Here is a 15852-nt window from a genome sequence, read left to right as displayed (position 1 = left end):
TGCTGATTCCCCTCCTGCTAAGGCTGATTTAAATACTCTCTCTGTGATGGGTGTCAGCTGAGTTTGATATGGTTTTTCTTTCTGCTCTAACAGGGCAGCACTGAGATCACTGCCTCGCAATTGCTCTATTCTCCGTCTCCCAGCACCCAGAGATACTCTCTGCATCACACTGCAACTGCTGGGGTGGGGGAGGGGTGGTATCAGCAATTCAGCACTGTTTTTTTCTATCTTCAGTGCCTTTTTCAGCGATATGAAGTTAAAACCAGGTATTATGAGTGCTCATGTGATTTTCAGTTTTTGTGAAGGTTTTTTTTTTTTTTTTTTTTTTTTTTTTTTTCTGTGTAGATGGTTAACTTGTGTCCTTGCAGTGGGGACAATTGGTGGAATGTTATATTCCACCATTTTGCTCTGCCCTCCCTGTTCTCATTTTATAGGAAAAAAAAAAAAAGACCAGGGAAACTGAAAGATTGTAAATAAACACACAAGGGATGATGTGATTCCCAGTGTGCCATTTTGCATACCAGGAGACCCTGGACCCTTGACTCTACAGCCAATTTATATATTGCTTGGATTACTGCAGTTTATTGCTTTCTCTGTGTCTTCTTGATTTCAGTCTAACCCTCTCATAATCTAGTTTCCAATTTTTTAAAAAGGTGCATTTGATAATATTCTTTTCTGGGATTCTTCACACCTTCAGAGTAAAATTCATACTCTTCAGCTAAGCACACAACAACCTGAATATGGTAAGTAGATTAAGTGCACCAAAATCACCTGGGGATCAGAGTTAAAATGAAGATTTCTAGATCCCATCCAGATGCACTAAGTCAGAGTTCCTGAGGCCGGGACCCAAGAGAATCAGCGTTTTAAACATGGACCCCGAAATGTGATTCTTCTTCATATTTAGAGAAACATCTGAGTTTATAGAGGTCTTTTATTTCTATCCCTATGTACCATACTCCTTCCTGTCTCTAAATCTCCTGGTTTTCTTCAAAACTTTCTCCTCTTTTCCTTTAATCTTCTCATCCTCCAAGACTTAGTACCTTAGGGAAGTCCTTCTGAATCGCCCTGGATGCTACTTTCCCTTAGCCTTTCCAAGCTATTGCTTTGTAGTGCTACCATTGCATTTTGTGCATGTGGTGTTACACACTAGGGAGCCTAATAAAATGCTGGACATAAGGTTTCTTCACATTAATTCCATGAATATTATTTACTGCATGCCATACCCTGGACACAAAAATATGAGTAAAAATCAGCCTCTAAGACAAAAATGTGGGAAGACACAATCTTCTTTGTGAAACCTAAGAGAGTAAGATGACATTTCAATGATAGGAAAGATAAACAATGTTTGTAAACACTTTGAGTAAGAATTATTATTTGTTTCCACTAATTATTATTATTTGGACAATGATTATGCAGAGTGTTACTCTGTTAAGAGTTGAGATAAATACATTTTTTCCAACAGATCTTTTGCTACCCAGTTGTATGTATTTGTATGAGTCACTTCTCTGCCAATTGGAGTAGATACTCATGATTCTGAGATTCATTTACATGATTTCTAATGAGTCTAAAGTTGTAAAATTGTTGTATTTTATTATCTCATTTTCTAAATCTGCATGGTTTTCTCTTATCTGCTGCAGCTCATCGCTCAGGACCCTAAGTCTCAGCTCTGAATGAGAACTAACCCTTTTTCTATCTCCTATAATGCCAGCTCCATGCCCTAATTTGTCTCTTCTCTGACCTCCATGAGGTTATCCCAGTGATACTGTGAATGAGATGGTCACTGTAGTGATATATTTTATAGGTTTATAGCTTTCTATTTTATAGCCTTCTAGAATGGAATCCAGTTTTCTCTTTTACAAAGGAAAGCATCTTTCAAGGAAGAGATTTTCATGTGGGCTGTGGCGTTATTAGATTGCTTAAACATTGCAGTAACAAAATAGTTGCTGTAGGAATTTTCTTGAGTTCTGAATATAAAAAAATACTTTTAATATGACCAGTGATTATTTACTGTAGGTTTTAGTAAATATTATTTGATAATCAAAATGTAATAGTTTGCTAAAAGCAAAATTTTTAATGAGAGCATAGAGTATATATCTAGGTGAAACTTTAAACCCATGTAAGTGTGCATGTTCCCATTTAGAGATCAAATAAATATAAAGATTAATTTCCATATTAAAAATGTCATCCTAATAGCTAACATATTTCACATTTAATATATGAATTATACATTGCAATAAGCAAGTTCAATATACATGCTCACATATTCCTATTCATATATAATTTTTATCTATACAACAAATAAGTAGAAAAGTAAGTTTTTGTCCCACAGCCCCAAAGCTAGTAAGTTGCAAATCCAAGATTTTTATCTTTGCATTTTGACCCCAAAGAATTGGTTTAACATCCCCCAGAAATGTTATCTTCCAATGTCCACCTAAGCTCTCTATACTTTGTCTAGATTCTAGCCTATAGGATGAAGGAAAGAAAGTAGGACACAAGTGATTTTCTTTTGAAGGGTGACCAAAAGTTGTACATACTAGTTCTGTTCAAATTCCGTGTTTTACAACTCAGTGACATAATTACACTCAGTTGAACAGTAGACTGATAAATGTTTCTGGGTACATAGCCACAACATCTGACCAAAAAGTAGTGGTTGGGTGGGGATGTGGTTAGGGAATTTTTTATTCCTAAAAGTAAGAAAAGGAGAATGGATACTGATGGACACTTAATAGTCGCTACTAGAGCATCTTATCCAGCATCTGAGGACAAGAAGGTGATAGCTGGGAGAAAGTAAGAGAAAATGTGGAAAAGTGTCTAAGTAGAAGGAAGTGTCTCTTTTTAGTTATTGGATGTATCCATATTAATCTCATTTGTTCAGCGGAAGTTGACACTGGTGAGAAGCTATCACTTGTCACAGTTGGTGAATATGTGATGGATAATACTCAGATTCTCATTTCCCTTCAAGGCCAATTATATATCCATCTACAAAGATGATGTTGAAAGCATGTGTGTATGTGTGTGTGTGTGTTTGTGTATATATATACACACATTAATATATATTGTTAATTATTATATATATAAATATTAATTTATCTCTTGGTTTCTTTTTCTTTTCTTTTTTTAATATGGAGTCTCAGTCTGCCAGCCAGGCTGGAGTGCAGTGTCGCGATCTTGGCTTTATTATATTTATTATATATATAAATATATAATATTAATTAATATAAATTAATATTAATATATACACACATGTATATATGTTAGAATGTAAGTATATACACACATAATATATAAATAACATATGTATGCATAGTTGTGTGTGTATATATATATGATCAATTTGGTCTTTGGTATTAACTTCTGGTACTGAATCTGGATCCATAAAGTTTACTTTTAACTATAGTGATTCTGATTCAGATGGCTAGTATTGTTTTTGTCATCTTGCATTGCCTTGTTACATGATATAAATAAGGAATATTTGCATTAATTGTTATAACACTTCAGTTAACTTTGTTAACTGATTATACATGATAGTTGAGTAAAACTGGATTTATTACATAATTTTAAAATCTGTGTCATTGCTAGAAAAAATGAGAAACAGTAACTTATGGGGATAGTCTAGATAAGATTAGTTTCCAGCAGTAGTGGTGGGATCCAGTTCTTATTAGATCACAGAGTTGACAGGTGGGCATAGAAGTCATAATACAAATTAAACAGTAGGTCAAGAATCCAAGAGATAAGGCTGGAAACAGTGGCTCACACCTGTTATCCTAGCACTTTGGGATGCCGAGGCAGGTGGATCATCTGAGGTCAGGAGTTCAAGACCAGACTGGCCAACATGGCAAAACCCTGTCTCTACAAAAACTGCAAAAATTAGCCAGGCATTGTGGTGCATGCCTGTAATCCCAGCTACTTAAGAGGCAGAGGCAGGAGAATCACGTGAACCCAGGAGGCAGAGGTTGAAGTGAGCCAAGATCGCGACACTGCACTCCAGCCTGGGTGGCAGACTGAGACTCCATCTTAAAAAAGAAAAGAAAAGAAAAGAAAAACAAACCAAGAGATAAATTAATTCTGTAAACATGAAAAGATGTTAGAGGTCAAAGCAAGGTAGGATATGTGGTTAGTAGGATAGGATAGGATAGGATAGGATAGGATAGGATAGTATAGGATAGAATAGAATAGAATAGAATAGAATAGAATAGAATAGAATAGAATAGAATAGAATAGGCAAGCTAAAACCAAGGCACCTGGAATAAGACTCAATTTATCAGAAACCAAAAAGATAGATTAGAACTGTGAGAACACATATCCTGAATTCAAAACAAAGTTAGAGACATACAGGGAATCATGACTAATTGAATATACATGTTTCACTTCACTCTTGAACAGACTTCACTGAATTTATATTAAATAGTAAAGAAATACAAAGGTGCCCGTCAACAGTGTAAGTTGTGGAAAGATGATAGCAGCTTAGAGACATCAACAGATTATGATAAATGGCAAGGAGAGGAGCAAGTGATAGCTGATTTAACAATATACTATGGAGATTATTCTTCAACTGTAGAAAATTCTTAAACTTGATTGAATTGTACTTGTGAATGGCTGCATAATGTGGCATGTAACTTACCCTCAATAAAACTGTTATAATTGTAAATTTATTATTGAAGCACCATGGGCATACAGAAAATTGAAGAAACAATATGTTCAACTGCTGAATTTTCCCAGTGTGAACATAACCAATAGCTACTGGAATCAGACTATAGAGAATACCTAGGAATTCAACTTATAAGGGACATGAAGGACCTCTTCTAGGAGAATTACAAACTACTGCTCAAGGAAATAAGAGAGGACACAAAAACATGGGGAAAAAAATCATGCTCGTGGATGGGAAGAATTGATATTGTGAAAATGGCCATACTGCCTAAAGTAATTTATAGATTCAATGCTATTCCTATCAAGCTTCCATTGACTTTCTTTGCAGAATTAGAAAAAAACTGCTTTAAGTTTCATATGGAACCAAAAATAGCCGGTATAGCCAAGACAAGCAAAAAGAAGAAAGCTGGAGGCATCACACTACCTGACTTCAAACTACTACAAGGCTACAGTAACCAAAACAGCATGGTACTGGTACCAAAACACATAAAGAGACAAATGGAACAGAACAGCAACCTCAAAAATAATACCACACATCTACGACCATCTGATCATCGACAAACCTGACAAAAACAGTCAGTGGTGAAAGTGTTCCCTGTTTAATAAATGGTGCTGGGAAAACTAGCCATATGCAGAAAACAGAAACTGGACCCCTTCCTTACACCTTATACAAAAATTAACTCGAGATAGATTAAAGACTTAAATGTAAAGCCCAAAACCATAAAAACCCTAGAAGAAAACTTAGGCAACACCATTCAGGACATAGGCATGGGCAAAGACTTCATGACTAAAACACCAAAAGCAATTGCAACAAAAGCCAAAATCAACAGATGGGATCTAATTAAACTGAAGAGCTTCTGCATAGCAAAAGAAATTCTCATCAGAGTGAACAGGCATCCAACAGATTGGGAGAAAATTTTTGCAGTCTAGACATTTAAGGGTTAATATCCAGAATCTACAAGGAACTTGAACAAATTTACAAGACAAAACAACAACAACAACAACAACAACAAACAACCCCATCAAAAAGTGGCCAAAAGGTACGAACAGACACTTCTCAAAAGAAGACATTTATGCAGCCAGCAGACTGCTATAGCACATGCATACCTATGTAACAAACCTGCACGTTCTGCACATGTATCCCAGAACTTGAAGGAAAAAAAAAAAAAAAGAAGGAAAAGAAAATGGCAACACCACAGATATTTCCCTTGTGCCATGCCCAGGCTCTAATTTCTCCTACCCTAAGATATTCACTGAGTTGGTTTTTAAGAGCATTTCTTCCCAGGTTTTGATGTGTCTTTAAATGGAATCATACCACCTAATCTTTTGTACTTGGCTTCTTTCCATCAGTATTATGTGGATGAACCTCATTATTTGTAAGGTTCTTCCATAGTTTCACATGTTACAGCAGCTGGTTCCTTTTCATTGCTATATAGTATTCCATTACATGAATATTCTAACATTTCTTTATCCATATACTATTGATGATTATTTGAATTTTAAAAATAGTGCCACTCTGAATAGTTTGTGCATGAGATTTGTATGCATTTCTGATGGCTATATGTTTTAGATCATTGATTAATGGGTATGCAAATATTCAACTTTAGTAGACATTGCAAACTAGGTTTTCAAAGTGTTTATCCCAGTTTAATCTCTCAGTATGTATGCATATGGTACTTCTATTTGTCCCCACAGTCTTGTCAGCACTTGATATAGTCAGAGTCTTTAATTTTAGCTTATTCCAGGGATTTTAATTTATTTAATGTATTTTGGTTTTAATTTGTATTTCTTTGAAGACCAGTGATGTTAGACATTGTCCCATGATAATTAGGCATTTAGATATCCTATTGTGAGAAATGGTTGTTCAAGTTCTGCCCATTTTTCAATTAGACTGTCATTGATTTAGAATAGCTCTTTATTTCTTTATTCTGGAAAAGTATTGAACTATCTCCTCTCACAGAGTGGTATGACTTCCACTGTGATAGTGACATGTTTTAATAAATGGAAGTTCTTACTTTTTATGTAGGCAAACCTATACATGTTTTTTGTTTGTGGTTTCTGCTTTGATTTGGCTTCATTTGAGGAATCTATATTCCCCAGCAGTTATAACTTCTGTAAGATCTTGACGGAAAGTGGAGCAGAATCCTTTGTAATTCATGCATAGTAATTTAGTAATCAGGGGCACCTGCCTGAAATTAGGATGTGTGGGGCAGTCACTTCAGGCACTTCTTTCAACTAGACCTTTATTTTGCCATTGGTGTCAAAAAGAAGATTGTAGTGTGTTTTATTTATTGAGTTATTTTGTTTATGTTGGAGCTCCTTGCTAGAAATCTAATGAATGTGATCTTATTATAAGCCAGCAACAACTCTGGAAGGTCGGTGTTATTATTATCCATTTTACAGATAAGGAAACTCAGGCTGACTGGGTGATGTTAGTTTGCTAAAATGGCAGAGCTAATAAGTGGGAGAAATTCAGTCTGCCTCATTCTAAAGTCATACTTCAAAGCCAAATGCCCTTTAAGATTTTATGTGCGTCGGGAACTTATTTGATTTTGCTCGTTATTAAATATGTTTAATATTATTCACTTTGCCAATATGAAGGTGCGTTGAAAACTTCAATTCTCTGTTGCAGATAAAGGAAGACCTAGGTCTAGAAAAATAGCAGAAAGTGGAAGAGGGAAACGATACTCATACAAATTACCTCAAGAATACAACATAGAGACTGTAGTGGTTGCAGACCCAGCAATGGTTTCCTATCATGGAGCAGATGCAGCCAGGAGATTCATTCTAACCATCTTAAATATGGTAGGCAAACTTTAAAGTGCGCTTGGAATTTTTTCAAGAAAACTCTAAGGAAGACGTGTGAGTATTTATAATGAAGTTCTTTAAAATTAACTCATTACTATTCCTTTCTCTTATTGTCATCAGTTAAAAAAAATACTTAGGTATACAAAATTGATCCATTTCAAAAGCAATATCAAAATAAAAATTCACATATTGTAAAAAAGAAAACACTCTACTTGTTAATTTTGATGTGGCTAACCTCTTTCTATGTTACTCTTTTCTCTCTTTTTTTGGTACTGTTCTTTTCCTTTTTTTTTTTATTTAATATTTCTAGCCCTATTTATTTATTTATTTATTTATTTATTTATTTTGTTGGTACATAGTAGATGTATGTATTTATGGGGTAGATAAGATATTTTGATAGAGGTATAAATTTGGTGAAATTATCATGAATATTTTAATATATGTTTATATACATGGCCCCACAAAAGGACCATAGGTTAATTATGATGTGATATAAAAATGAATGTTGGTAATCCACTGAGCTATTATATAGGTATGTAAAATGAATGTCAGATATGATTCTAGTTGATGAGCTAAAATTTTAACCAACTAATGATTTTTAACTAAATCACAGGTGACTAACTTGAGTTGATGATTTCTGATTGTAGAAATCCTAGTATCTCGTCGCCTCTTAGATTTCATGCAATATTCCTTTAAGAATTATTTGCCTACTTACCTTGGAACTTTTACCAAAAAAAAAAAAAAAAAAAAAGAAATCCTAGTATCTATCATGTGAGGGATGTTTTTTTACCAAATTGATCCTTTGACTTAATTTCATACTCTGTTGGGCAAACCTCATTCAAGGAAGAATCAGAAGGTTGTAGTGAAGAGTGATTCTTACAAGAGAATAAAGAGAAATAAATGTTGAAGGCAAATGTCCATTTATAAGTCAATTACCATTTAAGAACGGCTGATGTAATGATAAATATAGTCCCACTTTTTACTATGTTTGCTATCATTTGGCTGTTTTCCTGGGGAACAGAGTGTTTTTTTACACTTTAGATTTTTCTGTCCATATTCCATTACCTTCTCAGCACTCCTCTAGGATGGGATATATGGTAGATTAACACTGCCTAACAACCAGTCTTTTCTAAGTGGAAATATCTCTGAAAGCAAGGGTTTGACGTAACAAAAAATTACTTTGCTGTGCAAGCTTTTTTTTTTTTTTTTTTTTTTTAAGATTTCTCAAATAAATTGAGACTTCTCCATGTATGGGCCTTGAGAAAAATTAAGACGACTTTCAGTTTAATTTTAGGATTTTTATTTTTATTTTTATTTGTTTTTAGGTTTTTAACCTTTTCCAACACAAGAGTCTGGGTGTGCAGGTCAATCTTCGTGTGATAAAGCTTATTCTGCTCCATGAAACTCCAGTAAGAAAGTCTTGAGTTTTTAATTAAATTAAATGGGTGAGAAATTTTGTTCAGAAACTTTTAAGTAAAGGGAATGTTAAGGATGTACTTAAAAATCTGGAAATATCCGTTGAATCACTTAAAGTATACATAAAACTGGCCTTTAGTTTTGGTTAATGCCCCAATCTTATTTTAAAAATAGGATATTGTTAGTTTCCAAGAATCCTGAAAACAAATCTTAACTTTCCAAAGTATAATTTTAAGAAGTCATTTTAAATGACAGTTTTATTCTATTATTTAGATGTGTACTTTTAACACTTTTTATTTATTTTAAATGGGAACTATTCCGTGGCATCATTTTGATATGCTGCTTAACTGGCACTTTAGAAAATGTTGTTTTACATAGAAAATGTTGTTCTTAAGTTGTAGAAACAACAAGTTATTTTAGTCTAAAAGTTCCACATTCTTAATTGAACCTCTCTGCTTTTTCAGAATACCATTAAACAGATTTTGTAGTTATTACACCTTCACAACGCTTTAAGCTTTTAAGCTCAGAGTAAATCAAACCTGAATGTCTTCCAGGTTCTAATTAATGTTATGATCAGCAGTTTGCTTTAGTAATTCAAGAGTGCCTTTGTTATTTGTTTTTTGTTTGTTTGTTTGTTTTGTTTTGTTTTTGTATATACCTAAGAATAATATGCCTTGTGATGAAATCTGTTATTTTGCAGCCAGATCTATATATTGGGCATCATGGAGAAAAAATGCTAGAGAGTTTTTGTAAGTGGCAACATGAAGAATTTGGCAAAAAGAATGATATACATTTGGAGATGTCAACAAGCTGGGGGGAAGACATGACTTCAGTGGATGCAGCTATACTTATAACAAGGTAAGTTTTCCAAAGCCAATTAAATGGCATTCCTAATTCAATTACTGCACTGTTAATCCCATTAATCCCTTAATAGATAATGTTTTTATTTCAGATTTCATGTTTCAAAAATGATTTTGGCATAATGGTGTTAGTCATCTCCCTCAATTCATAATAACAGATTTGTAAACAGCTAAATATTGGATGGCATATTGACAAAACATTTGGTTAGTTAATTCTAAAAAATTACCCTAAATTTTTGAGCTCAAAGGAATAGTCATTAATGATAAGCTAAAACTATGGTGAATTTTGTTGTAAGTTCAAAATTATGAATCTAGACTGTATGTTTTTCAATCATCACCATATAAAGTAACCTAATATGTTAAATTCAGCAATTGAAAACCTTTCTGGCTCCATGTGAGAAACAATTTCAATTAAGTCTCTGACTAATTATAAGCTACATTGTGAATGTACTACTAAAAAATATTTTTAATACAGCATTAAGTATAATATGTAAATAAATGTAAGTGAAATAATGAGCAACAATATGCTCTATATGATTAATATGTTTAATAATCATACATAATTGGTTTGTCTTGCTTAAAGTTGGTAAAAATAAGTAATTCATTGTGAACTAGCAATTTAATTTTAGTCATCAAAAGTGTTAGCGTTTCACATCACAGAAAGCGCAGTAGTGTAATTACATACGATTTTCTGAAATGAAATCATTGAAATCATTGCAATTTCTTATAATTAATACTAAAGGCAAATAATTCATAAAGTTGAAAAATCTCTAGGCAAGAATACAATTAGACTTCTACTTTCAGCTAAGTAGGTATAACTGATATTGAGCTTCTGCAATAAGCAATCATAATATTGGAAAATAAGAAGTCACTGCTTTTAGTCATTGGAGAATGAACAGTATAAGACTGCAATTCCTGAAAGAAGGGGAATTTATTATGCAAACCTTGCAGTCAACTCAGCTTTTTCCCTGGGAAAAATTTCTTAACTAGCGTAGCAAGGTAGAATCTAGGTAGAGCACAGTGATCCTGCTGAGGACACCAGAGATAAAAGTCTTAGGCATGGAGAGGTGCCATGAAGTACATGTGCTGACCACACATGAGAACTTGGCAACGGCTGGTCTGAATATAAACAGATAGAGGAGACTGCCCCAAATTTACCACAGGATTGCTGCTATGGAGTTCCAAATTTAAAAAGATACTAGGAATGAGCAAATTCAAAGCACAAGAGTGGAACAATCTTGTGATACCTTATCATCATTTTTAGCCTTAGGGGAGACAGAGCTTAGAGGTTGAATACCACCAATTTACAGAGGCTTTGGTATCATCTTGGATTTTTGATAAATCTTCCCTACCAAAAAATAAAGTCAAATTTATCCAAGTGCAGGATGATGAGCCAGTAATTGTGAACTGCCTCTTAAAACAGTTTTAAGCACTCTTCAAAGGAAGATGACAGAATAGCAAGTTTCTCTAAATATATATCATTCACAATGTCCAGAGTATAATAAAAATTAGTCAAGCAAAGAAACATGAAAATGTGACCCATGGTCAATGAAAAATTAGTCAATAGAACTGACCTTGAGATAGCCTAGATGTTGGATTTAGCAGTTGAATGCAGTTATAATTGGAGTCTCAGAAGAAGAGAGTAAGAACGGGTAAGAAAAATTATTTGAAGACATAATGGCAAAAAATTCCGCAAATTTGATGAAAAGCAACAAATATGGACCTAGGCATATCATAGGAAAGTTGCTGAAAACCAAAGAAAAACAGGAAAATTTCCATCAGCCAGCAGGCTGAGCATTGAGGGGAGCAGAGGAAACATTAAACAGGAGGAACAATGTTCAAATAAATGACTTACTTCACATCCAAAAAAACAGTAAGCTCAAAAGGCAATGAAACAACATTTCTAATGTACTGAAAGAAAGTAAACTAAAGAAATCCTATTAACCAAAAATGCTTACTGAGTTCTTGAGGTACCATCTTAATCTCTGAAAGGGTATCTATGAAAAAACATATCTATAACTAATATCACAGCAAAAGGAGAAAACTGAACATTTTCTCCTTACAACTGAAAGCAAGGTAAGGATGTCTCCTCTTTCCACTTCTATCCAATATTGTACTGAAGATCATAACCAGTGTGGTAAAGCAGAAAAAAACAAAGGAAAAGCATACATATTTGGAATATAAAGAAAAATGTCTCTTATTCACAGATGATGTGAAATGGTACAAAGAATATTTTAAGAAATCTAGCAAAAATTTGCTAGAATTTGTAACTGGATTTTCGAGGCTACATCATGTAAAATCAGTTTTCAAAAACCAATTATGTTTATATATACTGGAAGTGAACAATTGGAAAAATCTTATAGTGACTTCCAAAACCATAAAATACTTAAGAACAATTTTAGTAAAATACGTGTAAAACCTCTAAAACGAGAACTACACAGCACTGTTATGAGAAATTAAATATCTAAATAAAGATTAATTCATTGGAATACTAAATATTATTAAATGCCACTTTTCTCCAAATTGATTTATAGATTCAATATACTCCCAATGAAACAACTTTTGCAGGCATGTTTTATAGAAATTGACAAGCTGACTCCAGTACTAATTTGTAAAGGCAGAGGACCTAGAAGAACCAAAACAGTTTTGAAAAATAAGAACAAATTGAGGCCAGGTGCGGTGGCTCACACCTGTAATCCCAGCACTTAGGGTGGCTGAGGTGGGCAGATGGCCTGAGGCCAGGGATTCAAGACCAGCCTGGCCAATGTGACAAAACCTCGTATCTACTAAAATTACAAAAATTAGCTGGGCATGGTGGTGCATGCCTGTAGTCCCAGCTACTTGGGAGGCTGAGCCATGAGAATCACTTGAATCCAGGAGGCAAAGGTTGCAGTGAGCCAAGATTGTGCTACTGCACTCCACCCTGGGCAACTGAACAAGACTCTGTCTCAAACAAACAAACAAACAAAAAAACCCCAAAACCTTCCCATTCTGTCACAGTAATGAAAATGTGTATATGTATATATATGAACAAATTGGATGGACTTACACTATATGATTTCAAAACTTACTCTAAAAGTTTGGAAATCAAGATAGTATGGTTTTGGCAAAGTCATGCAAATCAATGAAGCAAAATAAACGGTCTAGAAATAAACCCATATATATATGGCCAGTTGATTTTTAATAAAACTACCAACATAATTCAGTTATAAAAATAATCTATTCAGCAGATGGTATTAGAATACATCAAATGGTACAAATGGAATATCTGGACACCTCTGAAAAAAATGAATATCAATCCTATTTAACATGTGTAAAATTAATTCAAAAGGGATCATAGAATTAAACATGAAAGCTAAAACTCTATTGTAGTAAAAAAATAAAGAAGAACATTTTCATGAACAAGAGGAGGACAATGGTTTCTTAGACAGGATACAAAAAAGTACTAATCAAGAAATACTAACAATCGTCTGGAATTTTTAAAAATGAAAACCATTTCCTGTTCAAAAGATATTCACATCTTTTGTGAATTTGAGAAAATAATTGCCATACATATACTAACAAAGAACTTGTATCCAGAATGTTTACATGTATGTGTGTATACACACATATACAAATACAAAAATATGTCAACCCGTCTCTACTAAAAAATACAAAAAACTAGCCGGGCGAGGTGGCGGGCGCCTGTAGTCCCAGCTACTTGGGAGGCTGAGGCAGGAGAATGGCGTGAACCCGGGAGGCGGAGCTTGCAGTGAGCTGAGATCCGGCCACTGCACTCCAGCCTGGGTGACAGAGCGAGACTCCGTCTCAAAAAAAAAAAAAAAAAAAAAAAAAAGAGATACTCAACATCATTAATTCCCAGGAAAATGCAAATTAAATTCACACCCACTTGAAAGGCTTCAGTTATAAAAATTGAAAATACTCAATGATGGTGAGGATATGGAACACTCTTCAGTTGTTGGTGGGATTATAAAATGGTTCAACCACGTTGGAAAATGAGTAGTTTCTTATAAAGTTAAACATTTGCTTACCATATAGCCCATATCGGCTTCTAGATTATTTACTTAAGAAAAATAAAAATGTTATTCACAGAAAAAAATGAATTTGAGAATTTATAGAAGCTTTCATAATTTTTTTCATAATTTTCATAATTTCTAAAAATTATAAATAAATATACATCTACAGGTGAATGGATGTATTGTGCGTTCATACAATTGAATACTCTTCATCAAACTACTGATAAATGCAACCAAATGGATGGATGAGTTTTAATAACATTGTACTGAGGCCGGGTGTGGTGGCTCACGCCTGTAATCCCAGCAGTTTGGGAGGCCGAGGCAGGCAGGCAGATCACTTGAGGTCAGGAGTTAAAGACCAGCCTGGTCAACATGGTAAAACACTGTCTCTACCAAAAATACAAAAGTTAGGCAGGCATGGTGGCTCACGCCTGTAATCCCAGCTACTCTGGAGGGTGAGGCAGGAGAATGACTTGAACTTGTGAGGCGGAGGTTGCAGTGAGTCGAGCTTGTACCACTGCAATCCAGCCTGGGTGACAGAGTGAGACTCCACCTCAAAAAAAAAAAAAAAAAAAATACTGAGTGAAAAAGCCAAATTAGAAACCGATCAGAGGATGATTCCACTTATACAGAGTTTGAGAATAGGCAAAATTCATCTGTCGTGTCAAATGTTGCCTGCTTTAAAGCTGGGAAAACTGACTGCAAAAAGGCAGAAGGAACTTTCTGTAGTAGTGGAAATATTGCATATATTGCTTTGAATACATGTCGGTTTATACATTTTTCAAAATTCACCTATCTTCTCATTTAACTTGTGTGTATTTTCTGTAAGTTTTACTATAATAAAGTTGGTTAAGAGTAGTAAACTGAAGTTGGGAGAAGGGATGGAAAGATTTGCATGGATGGGAAGGAGACCTATGGTTATAAGGTTTGAGGTGAGTCTAGGTTAAACGTCTGCATTGTTCAAGTCTTTCTTCCTTCTTAACAGTAATAGATTTGAGAAATATTGCTTCTGAGACTAAAGAAGATGATAATCATAATTTGATTACTGATTTATAATTTTCCCTTATAAATGCAATATATTTATTACAGAAAATTGATAAGTATAACAATAAAGATAAAAATTAGCCTATAGGCCCACTACATAGGAAAAGTATAGTTAACATTTTAAAGTATATTTCATCAGTTGTATTTCCTATGTATGTATATAATACATGGATTTACATTATTGGGATCATAGTCTACATACTAGTTTTGTTTCTCACCAACAAAATATATTGTGGCATTAATTTTATTTCTTATTTCCAATGCCATTTTTTCTTTCAAAACTCTAAAAAATGATTTAGAATTTTCTGCATCCAACGTTTTTAATGTTGAAAAACTTTAAAACTAGCATCTTGAATTGACCACTCTTTATTATTGCCTCCCTTGTTGCTAGCTTTCCCTAGCTATGCAACACAGGAATTCTACTAAAAGGAAAAGAAGAAAGCATAGTGTGATATATTTCATATATACAAAGAGCATAAAGAATAATATAATTAACAACTGCTTGTTTACCCCTCCACTTAGGAAACAGAACATTATCTATGTTGTTGAAGTCATTTTACATACTGTTTTATAATCCATATTTTCCCTTAAAAGTTTGTTTCAGACATTTGCTTATTTATATATATATATATATATTTCTTGAAAATGTAGCCTAATATGGTTTTATTTTTCAAGTAATGCATATTCTCATGGCAAAAGTTTAAATATAACTTTTAAATATATTGTCATATTATAAGCATATTCTTATGGTAAAAGTAAAAGAAACACTTTAGTATTTACATAGTAAATCAACTTTTACCAACTTCTACTCCCACTCTCCAACCCTAAGGTAATCAATGTTAAGAGTTGGTGTGTATGTAAAGAACATTGTTTCATGCTCTACACAGTTTTCTCTATTTGTTTGCTTTTTTACTTTACTATTATGTCTGGCAAGTATTTTTATGTCATTTATTGTGGAAGGCAGAATAATGTTCCTCCTCCCCAAATATCCACCTTCTAATCTCCAGAACCAGTGAATATGCCATCTTATATGGCAAAGGGACTTTGCAAATGTTATTAAA

General features: G+C 33.8%; 1 protein-coding gene across 2 annotated transcripts in view; it reads left to right on the top strand.

Moving 5' to 3' along the window:
- Nucleotides 1-15852, top strand: part of ADAMTS19 (ADAM metallopeptidase with thrombospondin type 1 motif 19) — a 286825-nt gene that overhangs the window by 65206 nt on the left and 205767 nt on the right. For both annotated transcript variants that reach the window (XM_073010715.1, XM_008014319.3), the window contains exons 4-6: nucleotides 7280-7452; nucleotides 8781-8864; nucleotides 9572-9729. In XM_073010715.1, coding sequence (XP_072866816.1) covers nucleotides 7280-7452; nucleotides 8781-8864; nucleotides 9572-9729 — 415 coding nt within the window. The remainder of the gene's footprint in view (nucleotides 1-7279; nucleotides 7453-8780; nucleotides 8865-9571; nucleotides 9730-15852) is intronic.

Source organism: Chlorocebus sabaeus, chromosome 23 (genome assembly GCF_047675955.1).
Source record: "Chlorocebus sabaeus isolate Y175 chromosome 23, mChlSab1.0.hap1, whole genome shotgun sequence".
Classification (NCBI taxonomy): domain Eukaryota; kingdom Metazoa; phylum Chordata; class Mammalia; order Primates; family Cercopithecidae; genus Chlorocebus; species Chlorocebus sabaeus.
This window is presented reverse-complemented; position numbering and strand designations above follow the sequence as displayed.